General features: G+C 46.2%; 1 protein-coding gene across 1 annotated transcript in view; it reads left to right on the top strand.

The window, feature by feature from the left end:
• The window catches only part of CABIN1 (calcineurin binding protein 1), a gene marked incomplete at its 5' end in the record, with an annotated part of 178,576 nt that overhangs the window by 1,309 nt on the left and 149,476 nt on the right, over positions 1–27,791 (top strand). Inside the window, 14 exons of the mRNA XM_084244486.1 lie at positions 350–463; positions 3,545–3,679; positions 4,508–4,688; positions 7,487–7,616; positions 9,004–9,153; positions 11,848–12,134; positions 13,685–13,853; positions 16,673–16,809; positions 17,393–17,610; positions 18,754–18,832; positions 19,420–19,607; positions 20,325–20,477; positions 22,036–22,230; positions 27,372–27,614. Of these exons, the coding sequence (XP_084100612.1) occupies positions 350–463; positions 3,545–3,679; positions 4,508–4,688; positions 7,487–7,616; positions 9,004–9,153; positions 11,848–12,134; positions 13,685–13,853; positions 16,673–16,809; positions 17,393–17,610; positions 18,754–18,832; positions 19,420–19,607; positions 20,325–20,477; positions 22,036–22,230; positions 27,372–27,614 (2,379 nt within the window). The remainder of the gene's footprint in view (positions 1–349; positions 464–3,544; positions 3,680–4,507; positions 4,689–7,486; positions 7,617–9,003; positions 9,154–11,847; positions 12,135–13,684; positions 13,854–16,672; positions 16,810–17,392; positions 17,611–18,753; positions 18,833–19,419; positions 19,608–20,324; positions 20,478–22,035; positions 22,231–27,371; positions 27,615–27,791) is intronic.

Here is a 27,791-nt window from a genome sequence, read left to right as displayed (position 1 = left end):
TTCTGGGTTTCTTTTTTTTTTTTTGGCCAGTGTGACTGTTCTCCCAGCGTCAACCAGAAAGGGCTAGCTGGGCTCATATTCTTGGCATTGCTCTAACACTGTGCCCTGGGTCTCTGTATTTTTGTTATTGTGTCAACTCACTTGAACCTGTATTGCTCTTGTTTCCTTGGTGCCTCATGGGGGGTTCTTCTTCCAATGAGGAGCTCCTGGGAGGTAGGAGTGTTAGGATTGCTTCCACTGCAGAGGATATATAGCTAATAGTTAATATGGCCTAGATGCAGCTCGCCTTATGCATACTTTTGTAACAAACCTTTTACTGTGTGAAAATGTCTCCTGACTTGGATTACAGGAAGCAGAGGCTTTTGCCTTATATCATAAGGCCCTGGATCTGCAGAAACATGATCGGTTTGAGGAATCTGCCAAGGCCTACCATGAACTCCTGGAGGCACGCCTCCTGCGAGAGGTAAGACACCAACAGGCCAGTTAGTGGGCCCTGGAGCTATATGTCCTGGTTGTGACCTCTATCCCCTACTTCTTGGCTGGGTAATTTCGGTCTTGTTATTTCCCCTTTCTGCCCCTCAGCTTCCTTACCTGTCAAGTTAACCTTGCTGGGTTCCGGTGAAGGTTGAGTAAATCCAGTGAAGCATGTAAAAGCATTCTTGGCACATGGTAAAAGCTCCATAAGTGACAGCTGTTGTTAGTACTTTATCTTTACAACCACACTGCCAAGTAGGTAGGGGGTGTTATCCCCATTTTATAGATGTGGAAACAAGATTAGTGAGGTGTCAGTGATTCAAAGCCATGCTCCTAGTGAAGTGTTAGAGCCAAGATTGGACAGTTTCCTGATACCTAATGACAGTTTTGACAGCACATTTTTGCAAATGTCATTTGGATGACAGCCCATGAGTTCAGGGAACCTGTGTGGGTGCACTATGGGCTTTTGAAAAGTATTGTTAGAGAGAAACATTGGGAAAACAACACAGAACCATGTTATAGACACATGGTGTGGTGGACAGAGGTAGGTGGGATTGGGTTGCACCTCAGTCTAGCATTGGGACTATTACAGTGGTGAGTGAGTTAAGCCTGAACTGACTGGGTAGTGGAGATGCCACTTGGAAGTTTGGGAATGGGTCTCAATCTGAAATTGATTTAGGAAGATGTATATTTCATTAGGAGGTAAGGCTTTTTACTCTTTTTTTTTTTTTAAAAGATTTATGTATTTATGCATGCAAGAGCTGGGGTATAGGCCAGAGGTGCGGGGGGGTGAGAGGATTCACCAGAGACAGAGTGGGGAACAGAACAGGCAGATTGTCTAAAATACACTGCTGAGGGGACCAGCAGGTGAGACAGGATTGGTCTGCTGCACCATGTGGGACAGCTCCCTGGCCGGGGATTGACTTGTGCTGCAGTGGTTGCGGAGACCCGGTCTTGTTTCTTAAATCTGCCGCTGGTTAGTTTGTGCTACTGATGAGGCAGAATGCTGAGTTCTATTTGTCAATGGAATGTGTCTATTCCTGCTCTTATTCAAGTTTGTCATCACATTCCTAATTGTATAGCTTTTCAAAATTCTTTGGTCTTGGTTTAGTGTCTTGGAATTAGGACTATGGGAGTTGTGACCCATCTGTCCCTATTAGTAGGAAGGGAGTTAGGGCTAACAGAGAAAAATGACTTTATTTCACATTTATCAAGCCCCAGGTATGAGTGAGGTACTGGTGATACTTTAAAAGTGCATCTTCCCTCTCAGGCCTTGGAGGTGTGAGCAGAGAAGCACAACATTGAGCTGGCCGTCTAAGAACAGAGATGATGCTGGTTGGCCTGACAAGGTCAGGTCCAGACTTAGGGCTTTTGTCTGAAGGTGACTGACCAGGTGTCAACCCTTTAGTTATAGATGTGTCCATTTCTTTATAGATCACTTTCAATCTTAAAAGATTATGTTAGCCCCTTCTCCCTTTACTTATAAAGTTAAATGTGCTCATTATAAATAACTGAAAAGTATAGAAAATATACAGGAAAGTTTCTTTTTAGTCTTATCTGGCCTTGGTATATAAAATATTAAACTAAATTACATAATTGCAGACGCACAAACATTTGGTATATAAACCACAGCTGACTCCTAAGTAGTGTACAGCTTAGCTAGTGAACATGCTAGAGAGGACTTGTTGGGTCAAGCCTTTCTTCTCCTGCGGGCATCGGTGTACCTTGCATGGAGGGTGGAAAGTGGTCCTGAATGCAGCTAGTCTGCTCAGGAGAAGTTAGTTTGGAGGGCCTCCTTGGTGGCGCAGGCAGTTAAGTGCCGCACTGTGAAGCTGTCTGCAGCCTCTGCAGCGCGGGTTCAATCCCAGCCGGCCAGCGCGGCGAGAATCCCATATGGTGCAGCGGACCTCTCCTGTTTCGCCCACTGCTCCCCTCAGCATTATATTTCTGTCGGTCTGCCTGTTCTGTTCTGTTCCCTGTTTCGTCTCTGGTGAATCCTCTCACCCTCCTGCACATCTGGCCTGTACCCCGGTTCTTGTATAAATAAATAAATCTTTAAAAAAAAAAAGGAAGTTAATTTGGAGAGCACCTGCTATTGTGTGTGAATATGTCACTGATGATCTAGTCTCAGATAGACTTACACAGTTTCTATAAATGTGTTCTCACTCTTGAACAGGTTTATAAGGCACCTTGATTAACTCATTCTGGGGATCTTTCTGCGATATAAGTCAGACAGCAGTAGAAGAAATAAATGAGGCTTGATTTGAATTTTACAGGCTTCTCGATGGGATTCTAGGATAGGTTTCTTGGATTTGTCAAGGGGTACTTTGTCCTTGTATTTTGCCTGTTTCAAACACAAAGAACAACATGTGAATCAGTCCTGGTTGTAAGGTTTTCTGAGAGTTTTCATAAAAGCTGTAGTAAAACAACTTTTTAATAAATCCAATTTATAATCTGTGCTTTTGGCTCACTTTTACTCGTGATATTTGGGGGAAGATTTCTTGTTCTTAAGTTGCAGAAGCCTTTGGGGCACTAACTTTTTAGTCAACCTGTGCATGGTCATGTGACAGGTTGCAGATTGGGAGTTCAATGTCCTGCCTCTTAATCTGGTACTCTTCCTGATGTAAGAAGTATAAGTTAGCTGCTACGCCATATGTTAACTCTTACACCCCTGGGGTGGAACTCTAGACCCTGCCTGGTTCCTCCCTCCTATTCCTCCCAAAAGCCTCCTCACTCTGCTCATTCTTCTTACCTGTCACATGGGAGCTGCTGGCACCAGGCTTGAATAATCAGGCATGGTAGTAGTGATGGGGAGGGTTCCCTCTCTCTTTTGGTGCCTACACTGCCTGTAAACTGTCTTGTGGTAGTCTGACCTTTCTTCTCTGTGTGCCTGGGGCTGCAGGGGTTCTTTAAGAACACCCGGTGGAGCTCTTCCATTTTCCATTGAGGTTGGCGCCAGGCTGGCCCAAGGAACTGCAGCAGATGCCAACCTGAAAGCTACGTGTCCTGCTGACTGCCTACTGAAGCTTCAGAGCCCAGTGTCACTTTCGTTCCTATGTTTTGTTCTCAGGCAGTTTCGTCTGGTGATGAGAAAGAGGGGTTAAAACACCCTGGTCTCATGCTGAAATATTCCACATATAAGAACCTGGCCCAGTTGGCAGCCCAGCGAGAAGACCTAGAGACAGCCATGGAATTCTACTTGGAGGTGTGGTTTTGGCAATGCTCAGCTCTGTCACTGTGTTTGAAAGTTCTTGTTGGAAGAGGTGAAGCTGTTGACTGTAAGGAGAATTTGTAGCGGTGCATTACCAAACTGTAGTGCCCAAAGCCCTGGTCAGTGGGTCACAGTAGCAGGTCCAGAGAGGCCTGGAGAGCAGGTACCTGCTTATGCATTCTTCCTCTGCCTGTGACCATGGCAAGCTGCTCAATTTCTGGGCCTCCATGTCTACACCAATATAAGGAGAGTAATATGACAGTTAAATGAATTGGGACATGTATAAGTGCTAAGAACAGAGTTTGACAATTTATAATTATACTGTTATTATTTCTACATCACTGTCACCATCTTTGTGGACACCTCTAATATGCCGGACACCATGCTACCTGCTCTCTGTGAATGTGCTAATCCTCACGCTGTTTTGAAAAGAAGATAGCTTTATACTCATTTTAGTAATTAGGAGGCTGAGGCTCAGGAGCATGCTGCTAGTTAGTGTAGGAGCAGGGGTGTGAATTGAGAGGTCTGTCTCCAGAGCCCTTATATAATCTTTTTAGATTCCTGCAAGATTCCTGTATTTTCTTTCAATTATATTTCCTGTACACCTCTTACCTGCCAAATATATAAGAATACAGATGTTTGGAGTGACAAAATATTTCAAGAAATGTTCTGAACTAAAGAAATGGTCCAAGTAACTTCTGTTTCCCATTTTTCTGGGTTGTTTGAGTGGCTTGGTCAATGCCTTGCTCCTCCTGTCACCATGGCCACCTGCTCATTGAGAGAACTGACTGAATGTGTGCCCTCTGCTTGTGCTGCTCCTAGGCAGTCATGCTGGACTCCACTGATGTTAACCTCTGGTATAAAATCGGACATGTGGCCCTGAGGCTCATCCGGGTACCCCTCGCTCGCCATGCTTTTGAGGAAGGACTGCGGTGCAATCCTGACCACTGGCCCTGCTTGGACAATCTCATCACTGTCCTGTATACCCTCAGTGATTACACAAGTGAGTCACACTTTGATGCTTTCTCCAGTGCGCTTTTGTTTTTTAGAAAGAGGAGTGTGAGAAGCCTGTGTAAGTGGAAGCTGAGGGTTTTTATGCCATACTACTGGGGAGAAGGGAGATGTTTTATATCTCTGCTTTATTCTATTGTCTTTCTTTTTTTTTTATTTTATTTATTTATTTGTTTGTTTGTTTATACATGCACTGGGTACAGTCAGAAGCTCGGGAGGGTGAGAGAATTCACCAGAGCCAGAGCGGGGAGCAGAGCAGGCAGAAGGACCGAAGTACACTGCTGAGGGGAGCAGCGGGCGGCAGGAGAGGTCTGCGCGCCATGTGGGACCCTCCTCTGGTGGCCAGGAGCAGCCGGGGATTGAACCGGCGCTGCAGAGGCCGCGGGCAGCTTCGCAACCCAGCGCTCAACCGCTGCGCCACCGGGGAGGCCCTCTATTGTCTTTCTTAATCAAGAGATTTATCAAGCTCTTGGGTAGTTCTCTGTGATTGACTGTAGTAATAACAAAGCGTGTTCTTTGAGTGGTTTTCCCCTCACTATGTCATTTGATCATTGTCCCATTCTATGTGAGAACCTGTTTCTAGATCTTGCTAACATATGGCTTAGCAGCTACTACTTGACTCATTGTGCCAGAGATCTCACTGTCTACAAAGGTCCATGTTTCTTTGCAGAGCAGAAGGGTTCCTTGGAGACAGAGGTGCTTGGAGTTAATTCCTGCTGCTCATCTCTTGTGCCCTTGAGATTTCTCAGCCCTTCCCTCTGCTGGGATGTTAGTATAGTGCAGCTAGCGTGGTGAGCTTTACAGCAGCTAAAGTGCTGTACCTTGGTTTCTCTCTGGAAGTCTCTCATGGCAACTCTTATCCCACCATGGTCCCAGGAAACCATATCCTTATTTGTATGAGATAGGAACCTGGGCCATTTCTTGAGCCCCTTCATGGACTTTACTGGGACTGCCCGACCTTTCCCTGCTCACAATCTGCACAATCCATACACCTTGGGGATATGGTTCCTGTGAACTTGTAACCAGGTTGTGCTCTCTTCTGCCATGGGGCACTAAAAGGACACCCTTTCTTTATCTCTATTGTACATAGCTTCTGTGCCCAAATCTCTGCTTCTACTCTAGGTTTTCTTCCTTCTCACCTGTGGCTCCTTCTTTTCTGGGTTATTCTTAAAAGGAATGACTTGCAGTCCACCTGTACTCAAACTCAGAAGTTGCACAGGACATGGTAGCAGTCCCAGTGCCTAAGCAGAGTAGAGCTGGTATTCTGCTACACAGTGCCATCTGTCCATGTGTTCCCAGCCCGCTGTGACTCTCAGCCATCCCATAATTCAGGGGCTCTTCCCACTTACAAGTACTAAAGACATTTATAATTTGTATTGTAGCTGTGCTTTATGAGTCCATGCCATCCCATTTACTCTGTATGTTCATTTGCTTATTATGATCTCCATGATTGGAGGAGCCAGAGTTAACACAGTCTTCCCAGATTGTTGATTTAAGAAGGCTTGCTAACATGAACAATGTACATTTTTTTTTAAAAAGATTTATTAATTTATTTATACAAGCACTGGGTACAGTCAGAAGTGCGGCAGGGTGAGAGAATTCACCAGAGCCAGAGTGGGGAACAGAACAGGCAGACTGACGAAGTACACTGCTGAGGGGAGCAGCGGGCCGCAGGAGAGGTCTACGCCCCATGTGGGACCCTCGTCTGGCGGCCGGGAATCGAACTGGCACTGCAGAGGCTGTGGGCAGCTTCGCAACCCAGCACTCAACCGCTGTGCCACCTGGGAGGCCCAGCAATGTAGTTATCTTCAGTTGAAGGAAATGTCCCTTTTCTTTTGTAAGAACAGTTTAAAAAAAAAAAAAGGAAAAAAAAACCAACTAGAAAATATAGATAAACAAAAGGAACAACAAAAGGAACAGAAACCAGTTTTATGTATAAAATGAAGTCCTACTATGTGGTATATTTGGTCTCCTACCTTCTCCCATGCTGTCTTATGGCCTTCATTTTGGTTGATGAACACACCCACACCCCAAACTATACAATGATCACAACTCCATATAGGTCAGAGGAAATCATCCCTAACCAGTCCCCCATGGACCTTGTAGAGGCAGGAGCCTCTACCAGGCCTCGCTGTATTGAGGTCAGAGCCTGGGCACTGGGCAGCAGGCACTTCCTGCTTCTCTAACAGGCCCCCACCAGACTTGCAAGCACAGCCAGGCTGAGTCTCCCCATACCTCAGCCCAGCTATGAAAGAGGCTGGGATGCGAGGATTTTAAATAGGCTGTGTTCCAGAGTCAAAGGAATAGGAGCCTTCCAAAAGGTACAGTGACTCCTGAAGAGGAGATTTTAAAATAGAACAGCTCAGTGTATTATACTGAGAGTGCCTCTGTGTGCCAGGGTACTGTGCTGAGTGTACTGTATGCAGCAGCTCATTTAATGCCTGGGGGCCTGAGGGATTTCCCAAATTTTTGAAGGCCGTTTTCCAATTAGCCAATAACAGTTTTTTTCTAGAAGTGGATTTCTGGATTGAGGCTCTGTACAATACCTGTGGTGCTTCAGAAAGGTTGTATAGTCTGTTCTCCCCAGAAGCATTTGTATTTCTCCTGTCTGTGGTGGCTATTATTATTTTCAAAAGTCTTTCCTGATTGAGTCAGCTAAAGCGGTACCTTGTTACTATTCACCATGCATTTCTTTGATTCCAGAGTAGGGACATTTTCTTGGTGTTAGCCGGAAAGGCGAAAAGTTTGGTGCATACACTCAAAAGTCATAATGTTTCTTTTTCTGCCTAGCATGTCTGTACTTCATCTGCAAAGCTTTGGAGAAGGATTGCCGGTACAGCAAAGGGCTTGTTCTCAAAGAGAAGATTTTTGAGGAACAGCCTTTTCTCCGCAAGGACTCCCTCCGAATGTTCCTTAAATGGTAAGTCTTGCCTTTTCCTGTGCTGGATCTCTCCCCACACTCATACCCCAACCCCCTGTCCCCATGTGCTGGGTGAATATAGGATGTATGTGCACAGTGTCCTCTCATGTCCTGATCTCTGCACTTCATTCCCTTTTGCATCTCTTCATCTGGCAGAGTGCCTTGTTCAGTACTCAGATGTGTGCCTAATCTCGGTGATGACCCCTGTCCTCCTTTCCCATCATCCTGCTGGGTCTCTTGTTTGCCAGCTTCCATCTGGATGCTTGTGGCATCTTGCTGGCCACCTTGCCTTCTAGCATTCACCTTTCCCTTTACCAAGGCTTTATTCCCAGTACTCCCTAAGTTCAGTGACTGAGTCTGACCCTGTGCCACAAAGCTCAGGCTCAGTAGCATTGCCCAGGATGTCCTTTACATTCTTTTACCTTCTCCCTCCACCCCTAGGTCTTCACATCACCTCATGCTTCTCCCTCCCCCAAAAGAACTGTCCTAGGTCCCTGGCAGATTTTATACCTGGCCCTATTATGCATTGTCCTGTCCCTGCACCCTGACTCACTGTATTCTCACCTGGAGTGCCTTGGGTTTGCCCTGTCTATGGCATCTTCCCACCTCTCTGTCTGTTTTGCCATAGCTTCTTCCATTTCAACTCCCAGGTCACCTCTTGGTAGTTATCCAAACTCTGGCTGCCTCCCTCCACCCAACCCTGCTGCCAGATCCACTCCTCTGCCCTCTGTTATTCCCTTGGTTACTGGAACTCACCTGTTGGGGGAAATGTGGTTTTTCATTTTGGGATATCTACCTCTTGTGAGACTTTACATCTTGTTCACATCTGTTATGAAGTAACTAATGCTCTTGGAAAGATATAGATAAGTCTGTAACTGAGTGTCTGTGGTGGAGCCCTTCTGGGAGCATTAGGACAGTCTGGGCAGGTGAGCAGGTACTGCTGGCAGAGCTGTGGGTGTGGGAGGGAGGCTCCAAATTTCCTGCCTTTCTGTAGTTTGGGGACACCATAGACTTTGGTGAACTTGGGTAGTCTGAAAACTTTTTGTTAGGTTGGGCAGGATAGGCTAATGAAATTTTCAAATAATTGTCTATAAATAATTCAGAGCAAGATTTTATTTTTGTGACATTACTATGATACTGTTAATACATATAAAATCTCTTTGCTCAACTTTGAGTTGTAGAAGGAACAAAGAGTATTAGTCGTTTCTATTGTATGTGTGTAATAAGAATGCTAATTATGGCTCTTTGAGGTCAGACTCAAGTATTATTTTATTTGTAGAAGAATTAATATAGATTAAAGGGTATGGACTGTATCCCTGTTTATAAAATTTCAGCTTTGGTTCTAGCTTGTAACATTGTAATTTCTCCCTGTCTTCTGGGCTTTTAGTGATATGTCAATCCATGATGTGTCTGTGAGTGCTGCTGAGACACAGGCCATTGTAGATGAGGCCCTGGGACTGCGTAAGAAGAGACAGGCATTGACTACGCGGGAGAAAGAACCGGACCTGAAGCTGGTGCAGCCCATTCCCTTCTTCACGTAGGTAGTCTGGGTCTCTGGGGTTACTGGCTCAGCTGGTGGGCCCTTCACAGGAGATTTGACCTGCACTGCTTTTGGATCTGTGTGCACATTGGATAGATGGCTGAGAGATAGGCTTACTGTTGACTGCTAAGACAGGCTAGGCCTTTCTCAGGTATGCCTAGTCTAAGGCCCTCTTTGCTATTGCCATTCTTGCCCCCTGCTACCTGCCATTTTCTTATAAGCCCCCTCTCAGTCTACCCTACCAAGAAGAGAAAAGCACTCTATCATTTGCCAGACAATTGGCAGGAGGAAACTAGAGTCAGAGAAGTTAAAAAGTGAATAGGAAGCCTGGAGTTGATCTCAGATCTGCAGTTCCCAATTCTTGAGTCCCTGCCCTCCCTCCAAGACACCTTGGAGGATGGACCTCAGCATAGTTCAGTGAGTTCCCATAATGTGCGATAGACATCCTAGAAGGGCACGTCTCTTGGCTTTGGGGTAATTTAGCTCCTTGGTGAGATCTGGGGTGCAGATTCTGTATGCTTTGACAGCAGCATTCCTTTTCCCTTCTCATAGTCAGAGACATTGTCACAAAGTGGTCTGGATCAGACTGACCTGGAGCCAGTACTGGTGCACCTTGCTAGGTGATGTGGGCACATGACATGCCACTCCCTAAAAATGTGGAAAACAGCATCCTTCTCTTACAAGATTGTTATGATAATTAGATAGTATATGGAGGCAAATGCAGAGTCAACACTCAGCACATACTCAGGAAGGGCTGACTCTATTCCATATTATTACTGCTTGTATGTTTTCCAAGTCTCTCAGGAATATCTCTCCAAGCAGGCACTGTGATAATTAGGAAGTCAGGGCTGCTCTCAGATTCTTGTCATGTGCCCTTTACCTTATATCAGCTGGGTTAGGAATTCCATCCTTTCTGAGTATGGACTCCCCAACCAAGAGAGTTGGGAGTTTTGAAGGAACTCCTGTTATAGTGAAGGTGCATAATGTCCGATGATGCTGGGAGGGAACCTGGTGATATGAGTGAAGAAGAGAAGCTGTGAACTGGCATCACAGTGTAGGGGAACAGTGCAGGGTGAAGGTCAAGTGGAAGCATGAGGGAGAGGCTCAGCTGAAAGAGTGTTGCTTGGTGATTAAGTATGGGATTGTGCTATTAAAGAAGAAGTATAGCATTTCCCTTTCTGGGAGTAGAGGGTCTGGGAATTTTAAAATATCCACCGCCTAATTCAGTGGTCTGCACATTTTTCTTATAAAGGACCATATGGTAAACACTTTAGATTTTGTGGGCCAGCCATCATATCTATTGTGTAGTCATGTGTATTTGTGTGATAACAACCTTTTATAAGTGTGAAAATCATTCTTAGCTTGTGGGCTGTACAAAACAGACTATGGGCCCCAGAGTGCCACCCCCTGGTCTAATCAGTATCTGCCAGGCATAAGCAGTGCATAGATAAATTACGTATTTAAGGCATTTGTCATATAGCTGGTGAATAATTCTTTCCTATTCACATGTAGCCCTTACTAAAGAGAAAAGAATAGGTAAGAAATCCCTTTCAATCCTAGAAATCTCCATTTGATTGGATTCTGGATTTTGAAGCATGTCATTTTTCATTCCTTCTACAACATTTACTTGGTTCCAGCTCATGCTGGACAATGGTCCTCCACCAAAGGTGAATCCTGGAGCAGTAGTCAGTCACCTGGGAGGAGCACATGTCCCAAACTGATGGGCACCCTGAGGAGAGAAGCACAGCACTGGGGGAGCACTAATGGGGTTTGCACTGCTCTGGGGATCTGGGAAGGCTTAGGTGTCAGAGCTGGATTCTTACAGAGGACTGGGCATTGACCAGGCAGAGAGGTTGAGGCATAGTAAGGGGAAGTTGTTTCTGGCAAGAGGGAAGCCTGAGTGAACCCTATGGGATGTGGGAGTCTGATTTTATTTGTAGAACGAATGACACTAATATGGTGGGGATGTAGGGGGGTTGCAAGGTGAAGCCAGGACAGTTGGTGGGACAAAGCCATGCAGCACCATGAGGCTGAGGATTTGATTATTAACCTGAGACTTTTGGAAACCACTCAGGGATGTATGAATATGTCACAAAACACCATCATACCACAACACAATACATAACACAAATTGGAACATGAAACAGGGTTCAGCTTAATGTACCACCCCATAATAAACATATATCATATAGCAAAAAACAAAACACAATGGTCTCTGTTTGCCAGGCGGTTGGCCTGGCCTATATGGAGACTCACTGAGGTGCTACTCCTGAGAGACCCTGCCCATGGACCTGTTCAAACCTTTAGGCCAACTTTGTGTTAGCAGGCATTCCCCTTCCTCTCTGCCCCGCAGAAGCCAGAATAGTAGCATCAGAGATATACCACAGATGTTTTAAAGAAGTTAGACAGTGGTTTATGCTTCCCTGGTTGAATCTGAATGTGCCTGAGGCTAAGATGCTCTAGGACTTCTGCCGGGGTGAAGGGAGGAGGAGGTGAAGAGAGTAGGGTGACCCATGCTCTTGCTCCAGCTCTGACTGCTCCACCTCAGCTGTTAGATTCAAGATTTTATCGGTAACCATGGGGACAAAACCATGGCTGCTCTCCCTGCCCTTGTGGAGGTGACAACTGTCCCTGGGTTTGGAAGGCCCTATGAGGAGCTGCTGACCTCATGTGGTGACTCTCTTCTTGCAGCTGGAAGTGCCTTGGAGAGAGTTTGTTGACCATGTACAACCATCTCACTACCTGTGAGCCCCCACGGCCCAGCCTCGGCAAGAGGATTGACCTGTCTGACTACCAGGATATCAATCAGCCTTTGGTGTCCTCTGTGGTGGTGGCATCTGTCAGTGTGATCCAGCCAAGCCCCATCAGTGCCAACCCGGCTGTGACTCTGGCCGAGCCTGTGGTCTCTTATGCTCCCGTGGCTGCAGCCAGCTTCCCACTGCATAGTTCCAGTCTGCTGGAGACAGGCGTTTCCTCAGGTGAGCAGATCTTCTGGGGGAGGGTTCTGGGGACACTCCATTTCCTGAGCAGAAATGAATGTTGAGGGTGCGCTGGCCTGTCCAGAGGGATAGGGCCCACTGATGTTCCTGGTCTGAGGTTTATGCAAGAACTCTCAGTGGAGGGGGGGAACCTGTCAGCCTGCTCATGGGCTGCTGCTCATTAGGGTCCATTTCAGCAATGAAGACCCTGCAAGGTGGGGTCTGGGTTTAGGGAGGCAGCTCCTTGGAGACTGCTTAACACCAGGTTGGCAAATGCCGGTGCAAAGGTTCTGCTTATAATGTGTGAGGTGAGAAAAAAAATGTGTGTAGTGGCAGGTCCCTTCTGTTGCTGGTTATGTGTCATCGCTCTCAGTGTTGCTGTGCATAATATTCTTTGGCCTTAAAAAAGTCAGCAAAGTAGCAACCCAAATGCCCAAAAAATAGATGACTGGATCAAGAAGATGTGGTACATATACACAATGGAATATTACTCAGCAATTAAAAAAGATAAACACATGCAGTTTGCAGCAACATGGATGGATCCGGAAGGGATCATGCTCAGCGAAATAAGCCAGAAAGAAAAAGAAAAATACCGGATGGTCTCACTCATAGCAGGAATTTAGAAAACCTAAATACGAGACCAGGAAAAAGACTAATCAATATAAAGTAAAAATCAAAATCAACAAGCAACTATAAACCAGAGACACACTATGGGGGGGGGGGGGCGGGGAAAGGAAGGACTAGAGTCAAAATAAGAGGGGAGGTGCAATTGTATGGGGAATATAGGAATATAACCAAAATGAAAATGCATACATTGTGCAAAGATGAAAAAAGATGTAAGAATTATATAAAATAAAATACTAAAAAAAAAAGACATCAAGACATGTCAGCATGTTAAAAAAAAAAGTCAGCAAAGTTACTATATGGTAGTATATTTTTGAATGGTTTTATTAATTTTTATTATTTCAGTGCAGTTGTGAAAAATCTCAGACAAAAACTCTCAAGACTTTTCTTGATTCTGTGTCCCTGAAAAAAAAACAAAAAAAGAATATCTGGCAGTTAAAGCAGTTTCTGAATGAACGTATACAGGGTTGTATCTTACTTTTTTGCTTAATCCTCTGACACTGCTCTGCTCTCTGTGGTTTATACCACTCTTGCTCACATCATTGGGTGCTCAGGATGCTGGGCTATGGGTAAAGCCAGTGTCACTACTGCTTGTTCTGTCCTATCTCAGGTACATCTGCTGAGGCTCCAGAGGCCTCAGGGGGATGAGGATGATGTTGAACCTGAGACGCTGGTAGTCTGTAGCTGTGGGGAAGTAATCTTGAAATCTACTTGTAGTTTTGTGATTTTAAGAAAGGTGTGAGAATTGAGTGGTTTGAAACTGATTTTACTAAGGACTCCTGTTAAAGAAGAGATGAGAGATTTCTTGATCAAAGGAGAGAAAGATTTAACTTGGTGGTTGAGTTAGAAAAATGGGCACAGATGTGCCTGTGTGGTGCATTTTCCCCCCCTACTTTGTAAGATTTCAATTTGCACTTTTTGTGAAGTTGATGTTTCTGGGGGAGATAAATCCAAGAAAGGAGTAAAGCGGAAGAAGATTTCGGAAGAGAGTGGAGAAACAGCAAAGCGACGGTCTGCCCGGGTCCGAAACACCAAGTGCAAAAAAGAAGAGAAAGTAGACTTCCAGGAGCTTCTGATGAAGTTCTTGCCATCCAGGTAATGTATACACTTTTTCTGATTTGCATAAACAAACAAACACAAACTTAGAATCTATACCACCAATAACCTTTCCATTGCCGCCCTCTCCTGTGGATATCTCCTTTGCATCCCCATAATGTCTGTGCATATGGCCAAGCACAGATGTCCTCGGATTGGGAGGTTGGATTTTTCTTGCCTCTCCTGCCTCTGAACTTCCTGAAGGCAAGAACTGTGACAGGTGCATCTCTCAAAGCACCAGTCACTTCCTGGAATATCAGAGATGAATGGATCCTGGAGCTGAAATGACATGCTCTTGGGCCATGCGTGGGCAAACAGCCATTTTCTGGGAAGCCTATGACTGCTGCTCCTCAGGTGTAGACTTAAGGAAATCCCACAGAAGGGAGTAACTCTTCTGCTTTCCAGGATAATGTGTGTGCTTGGTGAATCATTCCTGGATTTCACTGGCTCTTAGTGTTCCTCAGAGAAGCTCCGCAGGAAGAGATGGGTCAGGCTGGTTGGGCTGGGGTTACCTGGGCCCCAATGCTCCTCACAGATTTTCACCAGCACTCATGCTTTTTGTCCTTGCCTTCTCACCTACCACAGAGGTTCCAGGGTCTTTGATTCCTGAGCCTTACTGGGCACCACTGTTTATGGTGCCAGTGGTGGGCTTCTTGGTCACCCCTCCACTGCTCTTACCTAAGTGGAGAAAACATTCCTTCATCTCCTATGCCTTCTAATATTTGCTGGGTATGCTTTTTTTTTTTTTTTTTTTTTAAGTTCTAAAGAGGTGTGTTTCAACATTTTCTGTGGTGCAGATTTTTTTTTTTTAATTGCAATTTTTTTTTTTAAAGAATTCCTTTATTGTAAGATTTTTTATTTTACTATTTTTGGGTAGAAGAATTGGGGTGTAGGCCAGAGGTGCTATGGGTAAGAGGATACACCAGAGACAGAGTGGGGAGCAGAACAAGCAGATCCACTGTAATACACTGCTAAGGGGAGCAGCGGGCAAGACAGGAGAAGTCTGCTGTACCATGTGGGTTAGGTCCCTGGCGGGGATTGAACTCAGGCGGCTTTGCCGCGGGAGGGCCATCACAGTGGTGATAACACTGAAACTTAACCCTCAGGCCAACAGGGAGGCCCTGCAATGTTTTTTAAATTGAAGTAATGTTATACAGCATTTGTGTCGGTTCAGTCCTCTTCAGGTGTATGTTACTATACCACACTTGGTGGGTACATTTCTTGTCTGCTGGGGTATCCTCTCTATCCCCTGTGTCTTTGTGTATTTGTCCTTTTTTTATTCCATCATGATTATTGGAATGGAGTTTGGGAGGTAATTATGTGTGCTCAATGTGTATATTTACCGGGTAGTCCATAGCTGGTGTTTGGCCCATATTAGTTTTATTTCATGTTGGTGATATCCAAGAGGAGGAGTAGGAGCCAGAATCTTTAAATGAATTGTAAATCTGTTCTACAGCAATATTCCTAATTTGTTACCTCTCATTTTGTGGTAGAAGTGAACTGCTAGAAACCAAGGCTGTTCTCAGTAAGCAGAGGGTACAGTGCTCTGTACATAAATTGCCAGGGTGCAGTTTTCGGCACAGGTTGCCCTTTGGGGGAGGAGCTTCAAGATGGTGATGTGGTTGCTGACACCAAGAGGTCTGATTGATCCACTTCCCCATCTTCCTCTTAGCCTAGCTGCCCCATTCCGGGAACTTTTATGTGGTATAATTTCTACTCATATTTAGTTGTTTGTTTTGTAACAACAATCTTTTATTTTCTTATAGTTTCTGTATGTCCTGAATTCAGGAGCAACTTGATTGGATGATTCCAGTTCAGGGTCTTGTAGGGTTGCAATCAAGATTTCATTTGGGACTACAGCCACCTTAAGCTTGATTGGAGCTGGAGATTTGCTTTTAATCTTACCCTTGTGGCTGTTGGCAGGAGGCCTCAGTTCCTCCCTATTCTGATTCAATTTTAGTTGTTGGTTTCCATATCTGTTACTTCAGATGGTCAGGCAAGAGCAACATAATGGCTTGTCTGGTATAGTCATTATGGGGGTATGTGTGCAATAAATAAATGAAGACCTTGAGAAGTGCTCTGTGTGTTTATGCTGCAGGACTGCTTGGTTGAGAGGAAGCTATGAGGGTAGCTAAAACGTGGTTCTGGGGACCTCTCTAGGTCCAAGACTTTGTGAGGAACTATGGAGGGACCAAGCTTGGAAGGACCTGCTCTGCCCCCATATTCCATCCACCCACCTCTTGCTCCTTGCTCATTAGGCTCTCCTTAGGTCTTAGAACATACCAGTTGCTCTCTGTTATGCACTGTGCCTCTGGTACCCATTCTTGTCTTGCTTCTTTGCATGACCAGCCTCTTCACCAGTGTCAGTGTGAACATCACCCTCCCCATCCACTTCCCTTCCCCATGGGGAAGGGAGGCCTTCCTTGACTGTTCTTTAATACAAGTTCCCTGTGATCCTCTGCCTCATACTCTCTGGTGTCCTCATTTGAGTTCTATATTTTTGTGTATCTACTTATTGTCTGTCTCCCATTAGAAGGTAAGTTTACTGTGGGCAGGATTGCACTTCACACCTTGCCTGGCACATGCTGGTGCTCCATAATCATCTGTTGATGGGACAATGAATGGGTGAGGGTGTAGACCATCTAGATGCTGCTCACCAAGGCCTGGAGAGAGGCAGAGCTTCCTGGAGGCCTGGGTATTTGATCCAGCTGCTTATTAGTCCTCTCCCTGGCTCAGGTTTTGTTTCTCTAGTAGGAAGGATTCAAATGCTTGCATCAGAATGTGTGGTGTGGCTTTGTGATTTTGGTATGTTCCTCCAGGTTAAGAAAGCTGGACCCTGAGGAAGAAGATGACTCCTTTAATAACTATGAAGTCCAGTCAGAGGCCAAATTGGAGAGTTTCTCAAGCATTGGGCCCCATAGACTGTCATTTGACTCGGCCACATTCATGGAATCTGGTAGGAATTAAGAAATGTGATTATCCTTTGGGCATCCTTTCTGCCATTATCCTGTAACCTGCTTAGATTTTGTTCTAGGAGAATGGCTTTGGTGTGTTTTTTAAAGTGTAGTGAAGGGTTTACTTGGACTTGTCTTGGACCTAAGCTCCGTGGTTAGCTAGGACATCTGCTGAAATGTCCAGGCTCATACTTGACTGTGCTCCCTGAAGGACACGTACTTCAGGCTGAAACCACGGGCATAGCTTTGCAAGTGGATGTGTGTGACACAAATATTTTCTGAGTGCTTACTGTGTGCCTTCATTCAGTGCACACTGTGGCATATGGAGGTCAACCCTTTCATGTCCACCTTAGACCTGGAGATTCAAGGAGACTTGCTCACAGCTAGTGAGACTGGAACCAGGATTGGAACTGAGAGCCTGGCTGCAGCACCACCACATGGGGAGAAGACGCAGTGTCTCTTCCGCTTCTGCCCTGCCCCACCCTTGCCATTGTTCTCCACCCTCCTCTTCTCCCTAAGATAATGGGAGTCTCTGGCATAGAAAGTCCTTCATTCAAGTCAGATCGTTTCTTCCTCCCTGGGCAGAGAAGCAGGACGTGCATGCATTCCTGCTGGAGAACCTGACCAATGGGGGCATCCTGGAGCTGATGATGCGCTACTTAAAGAGCATGGGCCACAAGTTCCTGCTGAGGTGGCCACCGGGCCTGGCAGAGGTTGTGCTCAGCATCTACCACAGCTGGAGGAGGCATAGCACCAGCCTGCCCAACCCGCTGCTGAGGGACTGCAGCAACAAGCACATCAAGGTTGGGCCAGCAGGGGCCTCATTAAGGCTGGTGTCAGCTTGGGACCCCCGGGATGGGCACAGGGACCATTTGTGGGTATGGGGCTGCTGTTGCATTAAGCCTACTTGATTGCATTTACTGCTTGTGGGCCTAAAACCTGGGTCCCTGGGGGTTTGGAACAGGAAGTTGTGGGATCTGGTTTGTGTCTAGAGATCCCTGGTGGCAGAGTAGATGGTATACTTAGCATTAGAGTGGTCCAGGGGAAGTAGAGGTGAGAGAATGAGACTGAGGTTTCTAGGACAGGCTCAAACTTAGGGCTGATTGTGGGGGTGGTTTACTTAGGTGCAGGAGAGGCAGTGGAGAGTTTGGAGGAAAGTAAAGCATTTGACTGTTCAGGGTGCCAGGAACTGTTACTTTTTTTTTTTAATAGGTGAGGAAATAGAAGTGCAGAGGCTAAGTAGGATGCTTAGTTAGGGAAATGGTGGTAGCCAGCAACTCAAGGTGTGCTCTGGACTCTTCCCCTATTAGAGGAGGAAGACTGAAAGCTGGGATGTTTCAGGACATTTCTGGGTAAGTCTTTCTGACTGGGAGCACAGGCTTTTTTGGTTCTTAAGACCATGTGGGTCAGTGCTCCCTGGCTAAGCAGATTCCACTGGGACAGTTTAGGGACTCCTGCAGCTTCTGCCCACTGCTTTCTCAGGGGCATTGTAAAACAGCAAGAAAAGTTGAGGCATTGGTCCCCAGACAAATCAGGTTGGTCATTTCCCAATGGTTCCCACTTGGCAGGTGTCTCCTTATTGCTGAGCTTGAGCTTGCTGTGTATCCTGGAAGCAGTGTGCTGATGTAGCACTTTCAAGGGTTGAGTGGTGTGGTTGGATGCACTGGCATCTGTCCTGGCATTTGGCCAGTGACAGGGCTGCCTTTTCCATAGAACAGTCCTGTAGGACTAAAGATAGGCCTCTCTTCTCAAGCCTGTCTAAGCATATAGATCCATGTGCCATTTTTTATAAGTCCTGACAAGTGGCTGCTGTTATCATATGTAAAATGGAAATAAGGTAGAAAGAAAAATTATGTTTTTCTCAAAAGTAAATTTTAGTTTTGCTCCATCCTCCAACCATATATGACTCTTTGTAATTCTGTTTCTGACCTGGTCCTGTCCTGCAGGACATGATGTTGATGTCGCTCTCCTGCATGGAACTCCAGCTGGACCAGTGGCTGCTGACCAAGGGTAGAAGCTCTGCAGGTAGGAGGTGTTCTTTGGTAGGAGTACTTTTCTGAAATCTCCAGCAACCTAGAGGAAGTGGGAGTGGGGAGGCTGTCATGGAGTTCAGATTTACATCTGCATAGGCATATTCCTGGGTTATCTGGTCAGGCCAGGGGGAATACAGGGTCCCAAGAGTAGTGGCTTGGACACTCAAGAAGTAGGTAGCAGCAGCTGAGTCCCCAGAGGGAACCAACTGCCTCCCTTTTTTGATATGGACTATTGAAGGAAGTGGGATCTCCTTTTTCTCAAGTTGCTATTTGACATTATGTGTCACCAATAATTTTCCCACATGGTATGGCTCATTCTTACTTTTAAACCACTTCCTGGTGAACAACAATATGCTCAGATTGCAGTCTGTAAAGTGGGAGCCCCCCAGCTCTCAGGCTCTGTTTGACTTGTCTGACTTCTCTGATACCACCATTTGCCATCTGTAAGTCTCTGAGGGGCTCAGGGAAGTCATGGATACTAAGGTAGGCATGGCAAGGGCTCAGGATGACCTCTGGGAAGTAAAAAGTATTTAAACTCTATACATGAAGTTGACTTGTTTTGACCTGCCTGGTTTTCAGTGTCTCCTCGGAACTGCCCTGCTGGCATGGTGAATGGCAGGTTTGGACCTGATTTCCCGGGAACCCACTTCCTGGGAGACCTCCTGCAGTTAACATTTGCCTCGTCCCAGAGAGACCTATTTGAGGATAGCTGGCTGGAGTTTGTGGTCCGTGTTTATTGGTTGAAGGCTCGGTTTCTGGCCCTGCAGGTTGGTTATTTGGTTAGCTGCTTGAGAAGCATGCCCTGATACTCAGCAGGGAGGGGAGAGAGCTGGACACATTATAGAGAGAGGGGTGCTTGTGTGTGTGGCACCTGCCTAAGCACTGGTCTCACTAAAAGAAAGTGGGACATGGTAGGAAATTTTCAGCATCTCACGGTTAGCATGACTACCTGTTTGTAAAATACATCAGCATAGCCACCGCGCTCTGAAATTACACAAATGGATACTGACCTTTCTAGAAGGGAATCAACCACCCATCTTGTGTGATTGCTCAGAAAGTTTCACCCCAAATAGTCAGAATAGACTGGCTGTTATCTAGCATCTAACACACATGGTGCACTGTAGAATGAGTAAAAGATTGCCGCAGTCAGTTCTGGAACTGGACCAGCTTGGTCTTGGCTCTGCCATTTTATAGCTGATGATCTTAAACACAAATACTCAGTCTTGCTTAGATTTCCTCAGTATCCTTTCCTGATTATAGGGTTATGCTGTGAGTCATTCATTCATTCATTTGACAAATACTTAATGAGCACCAGCTGTGTGCCAGGTCCCCTTTTAAAGGGTATAGCTGTGATGGGGCGAAAGCCCACCTTCGTGGTGCCAAGAGTCTAGTGGGATCAAATGTAAGACACCTGACATAGCACAGTGCTAGGTGCCTTACCTGTCCTTTTGCCCCTGTCCCTTGACTGCTTTTCCTCTGGCTAGGGAGACATGGAGCAGGCCTTGGAGAATTATGACATCTGCACAGAGATGCTCCAGAGTTCCACTGCCATGCGGGTGGAGGCAGGGGCTGAACCACGAGACATCGTCATCCGCCTGCCCAACCTCCACAATGACTCTGTTGTTTCCCTGGAGGAGGTGAGTGGGAGTTTTTTAAAATATAGTGTATTCTTGGTTAAAGATTTATTCTGAGTTGGCCCAGTTATACCAGACCTGAGGTTGTTGCTGAGAAACAGGAGAGTAGCTCACATGCTGAGCAGAGCTCCTTCCTTTGGACATCCAAGAGGCCTGGGAAAGGCAGCACTGACACCAAAGGCCCATGGATTTGCACACACACCTCCTTGATGGAGAGCTGGTCCGGGTGGCAGGAACAGGGAAAGGGGTATTTTATGGCATGATTTAAAGTGAATATTGGTCTGCTATCCAGTGCATGTGGCAGCGGCCCCACAGAATTAGAGGAAAACTTCAGGAGCAGATCACTTGGGTCTTACCCTGGGGCTGAGCCAGTGAGGTGTGGCATATATTCCAGGCCCTGTCAGGCTTTAATTCTGTTTTCACTGGGCAGTCTCAGACTCTGCCACAGTTTCTGGACTGTGATGTGTCCACATCAGCTGAAAAGGACTTTTATTTTTTTTAAATAGATTTATTTATTTATGCATACAAGTACTGGGGTATAGGCCAGAGGTATGGGCGGTTGAGAGGATTCACCAGAGACAGAGTGGGGAACAGAACAGGCAGATGTACTGAAATACACTGCTGAGAGGAGCAGCAGGTGAGTCAGGAGACGTCTGCTGCACCATGTGGGGCGCTCCCTGGCCAGGGATTGAACTCGTGCTGCAGTGGCTGTGGATTGCTTCATAGGTTGTGTCTTAACCCCTTGTGCCACCAGGGAAGCCCTGAAAGTTACCTTTAGATTCTTGCAGAGCTTCTGGGCAAGGTCAAGTGCAGTGCCTCCATTGCCTATGTTTTGGGGGCAATGGCAGACCCCCTGTGAGGAGAGAGTTTTGTATGTCAATGGCATGCATCAGCTTGTGACAGGGTTTGCTCTGTTTTTCGTGGCCTGGTGTTACATGGTTTCACAAATCTGGGTTAACTGTCACCAGAATACTGTCCAGTTATTTTGGCAGACATTTTTCTGGACTCTCTCTGCTTCTGAGGAAGTTGGGTTTTTTTTTTTTTGTTTGTTTGTTTGTTTGTTTTTCCTTAAGAATTAAATGCCTTGACCTTGACAGAAATACCTTTTATCAAGTATTTTTTTTTTAAAGAACTTTTTCTTTTTATTTATTTATTTATTATTTTATACAAGCACTGGGTACAGTCAGAAGCACCGGAGGGTGAGAGAATTCACCAGAGCCAGAGCAGGGAGCAGAGCAGGCAGAAGGACCGAAGTACACTGCTGAGGGGAGCAGCGGGCTGCAGGAGAGGTCTGCGGGCCATTCGGGACCCTCCTCTAGTGGCCGGGGAGCAGCGGGGGATCGAACCAGCACCGCAGAGGCTGCGGGCAGCTTCTCAGCCCAGCGCTCAACTGCTGTGCCACCGGGGAGGCCCAAGTATTTTGTTTAATGTAAATGATGGTGTATTTTGCAGGGAGGGTAATTTTGTATTTCTCATCTGGGTCTGACAATGCAAACACCAGCCATAGTCAGGGGAGGTGTGAGGGTTATGTCACTGGGCAGCATTTCTGGGCCTTTTCCAGATTGATAAGAACCTGAAGTCACTGGAGCGGTGCCAGTCCCTAGAGGAAATTCAGCGGCTGTATGAGGCTGGTGACTACAAGGCTGTTGTGCATCTGCTCCGCCCCACCTTGTGCACCAGTGGGTTTGACCGGGCCAAACACCTGGAGTTTATGACTTCCATTCCTGAGAGGCCAGCCCAGCTGCTGCTGCTGCAGGTGTGTGTTGCCCATGTCCTCCTTGTCCACTTGTAACTTCTTTGCTTGATTGTGGGTTTATTCTCTGGAGGCTTTGAAGTAGCCCTTGAGAACCTAGAAAAATGGCAGTGAAAGCTGCTAACTTGGCATCCAAGAAGATACTAGTCAGAAGATATGGTCAGGACTGGGGGCGTAGGTTCTAGGTTTCTGAACTTCTATATGGCATCAGCATCCATCTATCCATTTGTCCAGCTATCTTTTTTTCTATGACTTTTTTTTTATTTTTTAAAGATTTATTTATGCATACAAGAGCTGGGGTATAGGCCAGAGGTGTGGGGGGTGAGAGGATTCACCAGAGACAGAGTGGGGAGCAGAACAAGCAGGTCTACTGAAATACACTGCTGAGGGGAGCAGCAGGTGAGACAGGAGAGGTGTGTTACACCATATGGGTCACCTCCCTGGCCGAGGACTGAACTCGTGCTGCAGTGGCTGCCGATAGCTTCATAGTTAAGTCTCAGGACTTAACCCTTTGTGTCACCAGGGAGGCCCTTCTATTTTTAAATTAACTGCTGAGTAGATATTTTAAAAGGATCAAATATATGTATAATGTTTGTTGCATTGGCAACACCACACTGATATAGAAATGGACGTGGTAGAGCAGGCTGCACAATGCAGGATGCTGCTGAATGAGCAAGATCCTGGTCTTTTTATTGATAGAATAATCATACAGCATCAATTACATAGGGTAGGAGAAAAAAGAGAAAAAGGGTGGTGAAACTGAAAATGTGCTTATCTTATCTAGGGCTTCAGAAGGATATGCGTACTGGCCAGATACAATTTATCTACTTGATGACCTGGTGTTGCAATTGAAACCATACCCTGTACCCCCAGCCATGGTTCCAGTCTTATCGACAAGGTGTTCCACTGATCAGTCTCTGAGGCACACGGTTACACATCAGTCAACGGCCTCACGGTGTTCCTGGTTATACCTCCTGATATATGCCAGTGGCCCCAGGGTGATCAAGCATCTTGCTCTTACTTAATTTGAAAGGAGCCTTGTAGGGTCTGGTATCCTACATTCTTTTAGGTCATATAATTGACCAGCAGAACTGCACATTACTAAAATGGTAATCAAGCAGGCCATTTAAGTCTAGCAGACATACAAATATAAAGACTTAAGATAATTTATTTTTTTATTTTTTATTTTTTTTAAACTTTTTTTTTATTTGTTTATTTATTTATACAAGCACTGGGTACAGTCAGAAGCGCAGAGGGGGGGCGGGTGAGAGAATTCACCAGAGCCAGAGCGGGGAGCAGAGCAGGCAGAGCGACGAAGTACACTGCTGAAGGGAGCAGCGGGCGGCAGGAGAGGTCTGCGCGCCATGTGGGACCCTTCTCCGGTGGCCGGGGAGCAGCCGGGGATTGAACCGGCGGTGCAGAGGCTGCGGGCAGCTTCGCAACCCAGCGCTCAACCGCTGTGCCACCGGGGAGGCCCAAGTCTTAAGATAATTTAAATACTCATGTTTGACCACATAGTTAAAGAAAATGAACACTACTATGGTGTTTGAATCCCATGGCTCTCTCAATTCCTCAGTGCCTCTGTTCTTCTGGAAGTAAACCCTTACTGAGCGCTCAGTGAGCACCAGGATGTTCTGGGCACTGAGCAGTTACTCATCTTCTGTGCCTTGGCTCTTCATCTCTAGAATGGGGGTGATAGTTGTCCTTTCTTCAGAGACCTGTTTGGTTTATGAGTTAGTGTGTCCTTGGCACCATGCCTGGCATGTAGCAAGTGCTGTATGGGTGCCAGTTATCATCATTGTCACCAACCTCAGCAGGGGTGGCACTGGACACAGAAACAGACATGGAAGATGATAAATATTATGTGCTTTGTAGTGTTGATCTGGTGTCCTGACCCTGGTAGTTCACACTCTAATCACATATTATCTTACTGGGACCTTTTCCTTCAGTTTTGAAAGAGAACCCAGTCTTCCTGCACAGATTACCTGAGATATATTAATTATTAACTTTCTTGAATTGGGAAAATTAAGAGTTGTGACTGTGAGCAAATGGAGGCAACTCTGTTTTGGTGGAAGAGAAGGAAAGTATTGGTTTTGAGAAGGAAGTGAGGGAGAAAGAAAAGGAGGGAAGGAGTTTCTATCTCCTGGCTAAGTAGGTCAGACAGGTCCATGCTGAAAGTGAGGGGTGCCATATATATGATCTCAGTAACCATGGCAGGCTGGGTCAGCAAAGGTGTGTGTGGGAGGGACAACTGAGTGTACCCAGGGACGCCATTAGGTTAGGAGAAGGAAGAGAGAGGCCAGCCCCCTCTGGTTCTAGACAGTGACTTCAGTGACTCAGATGTCAGCTTTCTTCTGTTAGCCAGAACTCCTGGGTGTGGTAGGGTGCTCCATAGATGGGGGAGAAACTGCTATTTGATTGGGTACTGAGCAGCACTAAGGACTGTGGTGGGACTTTTGCCAAGTATTATGGAAGCTCCTGCCTTTTGTAAATAATGACTTTTGGTTTCTTCAATTTCCTACTAAAGGGTTTGTTTTCATACTAAATTGGAATACTGTTTTTTTAAAAAAAAGATTTATTTATTATGCATACAAGAGCTTGGGTACAGGCCAGAGGTGTGGCGGGGTGAGAGGATTCACCAGAGACAGAGCCGGGAGCAGAACAGGTAGATTGACCGAAGTACACTGCTGAGGGGAGCAGCAGGCGAGTCAGGAGTGGTCTGTTATGCCATGTGGGTTGCTCCCTGGCCAGCCAGGGATCGAACTCATGCTGCAGAGGCTGCGGACAGCTTCACAGGCTGCGTCTTAACCCTTGCGCCACCAGGGAGGCCCTAACTTGGAATACTTTTTATGTTACAAATGTTTTTCTTCTCAGTTTGTTGTTTGCTTTTAAATTATGTCATTTTTTTCCCAACATGTAGAAGTTTTGAATTTTTAGGTTATCATATTTTTTGATGTTTTTTAAACATTTGTGATTTTGTTTATTATGCTTTCCAATACTGGAAAAATATTCCTCCACTATTCCATACACATGGATAGAGTATCTGCTGTGTGCTTGGCTCAGTACAAGAGAGCCACCTTTGACAGAACCTATATTGTAGAGGAAAGGCAGACGGGAACATGCATACACAAAATGCACTTTCTCCTTTGTTCTAACAATGTTAATGTTCTATGTTTTGCACTTAACATGTCCTGTCTGCTTTTATGGGGAGACACCTGACTTGGAATCTTACCCTTTCGGAGTGTGATGACTCTCTCCCTATTGAGGCAGCCTATCTTGATGTTCTTCAATGATTGTATAGTTTTTTTCTACTTAAAGAGATTCTTTGTCATTAGTAATTTTGCTTGGTATTTTGAGCAGAATTTTTTTTGTGTTTTTTTTTAAAGATTTATTTATTTATTTATACAAGCACTGGGTACAGTCAGAAGTGCGGGAGGGTGAGAGAATTCACCAGAGCCAGAGCAGGGAGCAGACCAGGCAGAAGGACCGAAGTACACTGCTGAGTGGAGCAGCGGGCGGCAGGAGAGGTCTGCTGCGCCATGTGGGACCCTCCTCCGGTGGCCGGGGATTGAACCGGCACTGCAGAGGCTGCGGGCAGCTTCGCAACCCAGTGTTCAACCGCTGCACCACCAGGGAGGCCCTGAGCAGAATATTTTTGTTGGTCATTTTCTAACTCTACATTTCTGTTTTGTAGGAGTCCTATTGTCTTTTGTGTGTTTACTTTTATCTAGTTACTTCAATGAATTCCTACCATTTTTGATAATTTGTTTGGTTTTGCTTTGTTTTTGGTAGGTCATCATGTCGCCCATAGTGCTAATTTGGTCTCCTTGTTTGTTGGCAGTTATTCTGCTTTTTAGCTCTTTCTGGCCCTTAGTGCTGGGTTTATGTCATGCTAGGGCTTTGTATATTCTTCACTTTCTAGTCAACTCTGTCTGTGTTTTAAAGTAAATAGTCTTTGTCCTTCTAAAAAATAGAGCCCTCGGCCCTTTAAGTGTTCACTATTTGATTAGGGCTCCTTGCCTTCACCCCATGGCGCTTTTGCACCTCAGTGGCATCCTGCTAGAAAAATGTTGACTTTCTGTAAAGAATAAAACCCACAGACCACATGTTCCTGGCAATTAAGACTGATACATTTGGGGTGGTTTTGCTCTGTGTTTAGATGTTGCAGCATTTCGCAAAGTCAATTTTGGGCATTTCTGCCCCATACCTGTCTGTGTCACCTCAGAGAATGGCAGCCTCACTTGTCAGCAGTGGGCAGTAGCTACTACCGGAGCGTGCTATATTGAGGTCAGAGCCTGGGCACTGGGCAGCAGGCTTTTCCTGCTGCTCTAACAGGCCCCCACCAGACTTGCAAGCACAGCCAGGCTGAGTCTTCCCATACCTCAGCCCAGCTATGAAAGAGGCTGAAATGCGAGGATTTTAAATAGGCTGTATTCCAGAATCAAAGGAATAGGAGCCTTCCAAAAAGTACAGTGATTCCCGAAGAGGAGATTTTAAAATAGAACAGCTCAGTGTATTATACTGAGAGCGCCTCTGTGTGCCAGGGCGCTGTGCTGAGTGTACCATGTGCAAGCTTCTCATTTAATGCCTGTGGGGCCTTTGAGGCATAATGAGGTGGCTGAGTCTCACCTTGCTCCACCTGGGTACATGGGGAGGATGGGGACACAGAATGATGGCTTCAGTGCTGCCTGGCTAGTTGCTCTTACAGTGGCTTTGGCTGAGGCCCTCCTCTGTGAGCCAGTCCTTCTCTTGCAACCTGCTCTCTCCTGATGAGACTCTGCAGAGCTGTGGTACTGGATGAGCACCTAACTAGGGGCCTGGGGCTTGGTGACTCAGGATGAGAACTGACAAGACAAGCTTGCTCTGTTGTCCCAGCTTAATAAATGAGGATTTGAAGTCATGGAAGTTAAGCACTTCTTTTTTAAGCTTCCTGGACAGGCCAGTGGCCCCTCATGCTGTGATTGGACATACGTCACCACAACTTGCAATTGCCTCAAGGCTCTATAGGGGCCTGCGCATCCCTTTTATTTTGGATAACCCCTCATGTCTTAGTCCTTGACTATCTGCTCTGAAGACCAGGTGTGGTGAGTGTCATTATGACCCTTTCACAGTGTGCTTTCCTCTCTGCACCTTCCTGTGCTCAGGACTCCTTGCTCCGGCTGAAGGACCACAGGCAATGTTTTGAGTGTTCTGATGTGGCTCTAAATGAGGCAGTCCAGCAGATGGTGAATGCAAGTGAGGCTGCAGCCAAGGAGGAGTGGGTGGCCACGGTGACCCAGTTGCTGCTGGGCATCGAGCAGGCTCTTTTGGCAGACAGCAGCGGCGGCATCCTGAAGGAATCATCTTCCACGACTGGCCTCAGCCGGCTCACAAACAACCTCATCCAGGTAATGCCCATTTCCTTCCTGCCCTGCTCTGCTCTGTCCCAGAAGGTGTGACTCTTGGGTGCCTCCCTTCTTCAGAGTTCACAAACTTCCACTTAAATTTAAGCACCCCAAAGGGGTGAACTGGCTTTTCTGGCTGGAAGAGGTGGGTACCTCAGGATGGCTGGCTGTGCATTAGCT

This window comes from Talpa europaea (assembly GCF_964194135.1).
Source record: "Talpa europaea genome assembly, chromosome: 10".
NCBI classification, from domain to species: Eukaryota; Metazoa; Chordata; class Mammalia; order Eulipotyphla; family Talpidae; genus Talpa; species Talpa europaea.
Note: the sequence above shows the minus strand (reverse complement) of the source record. Positions and strands in the feature narration are given on the sequence as shown.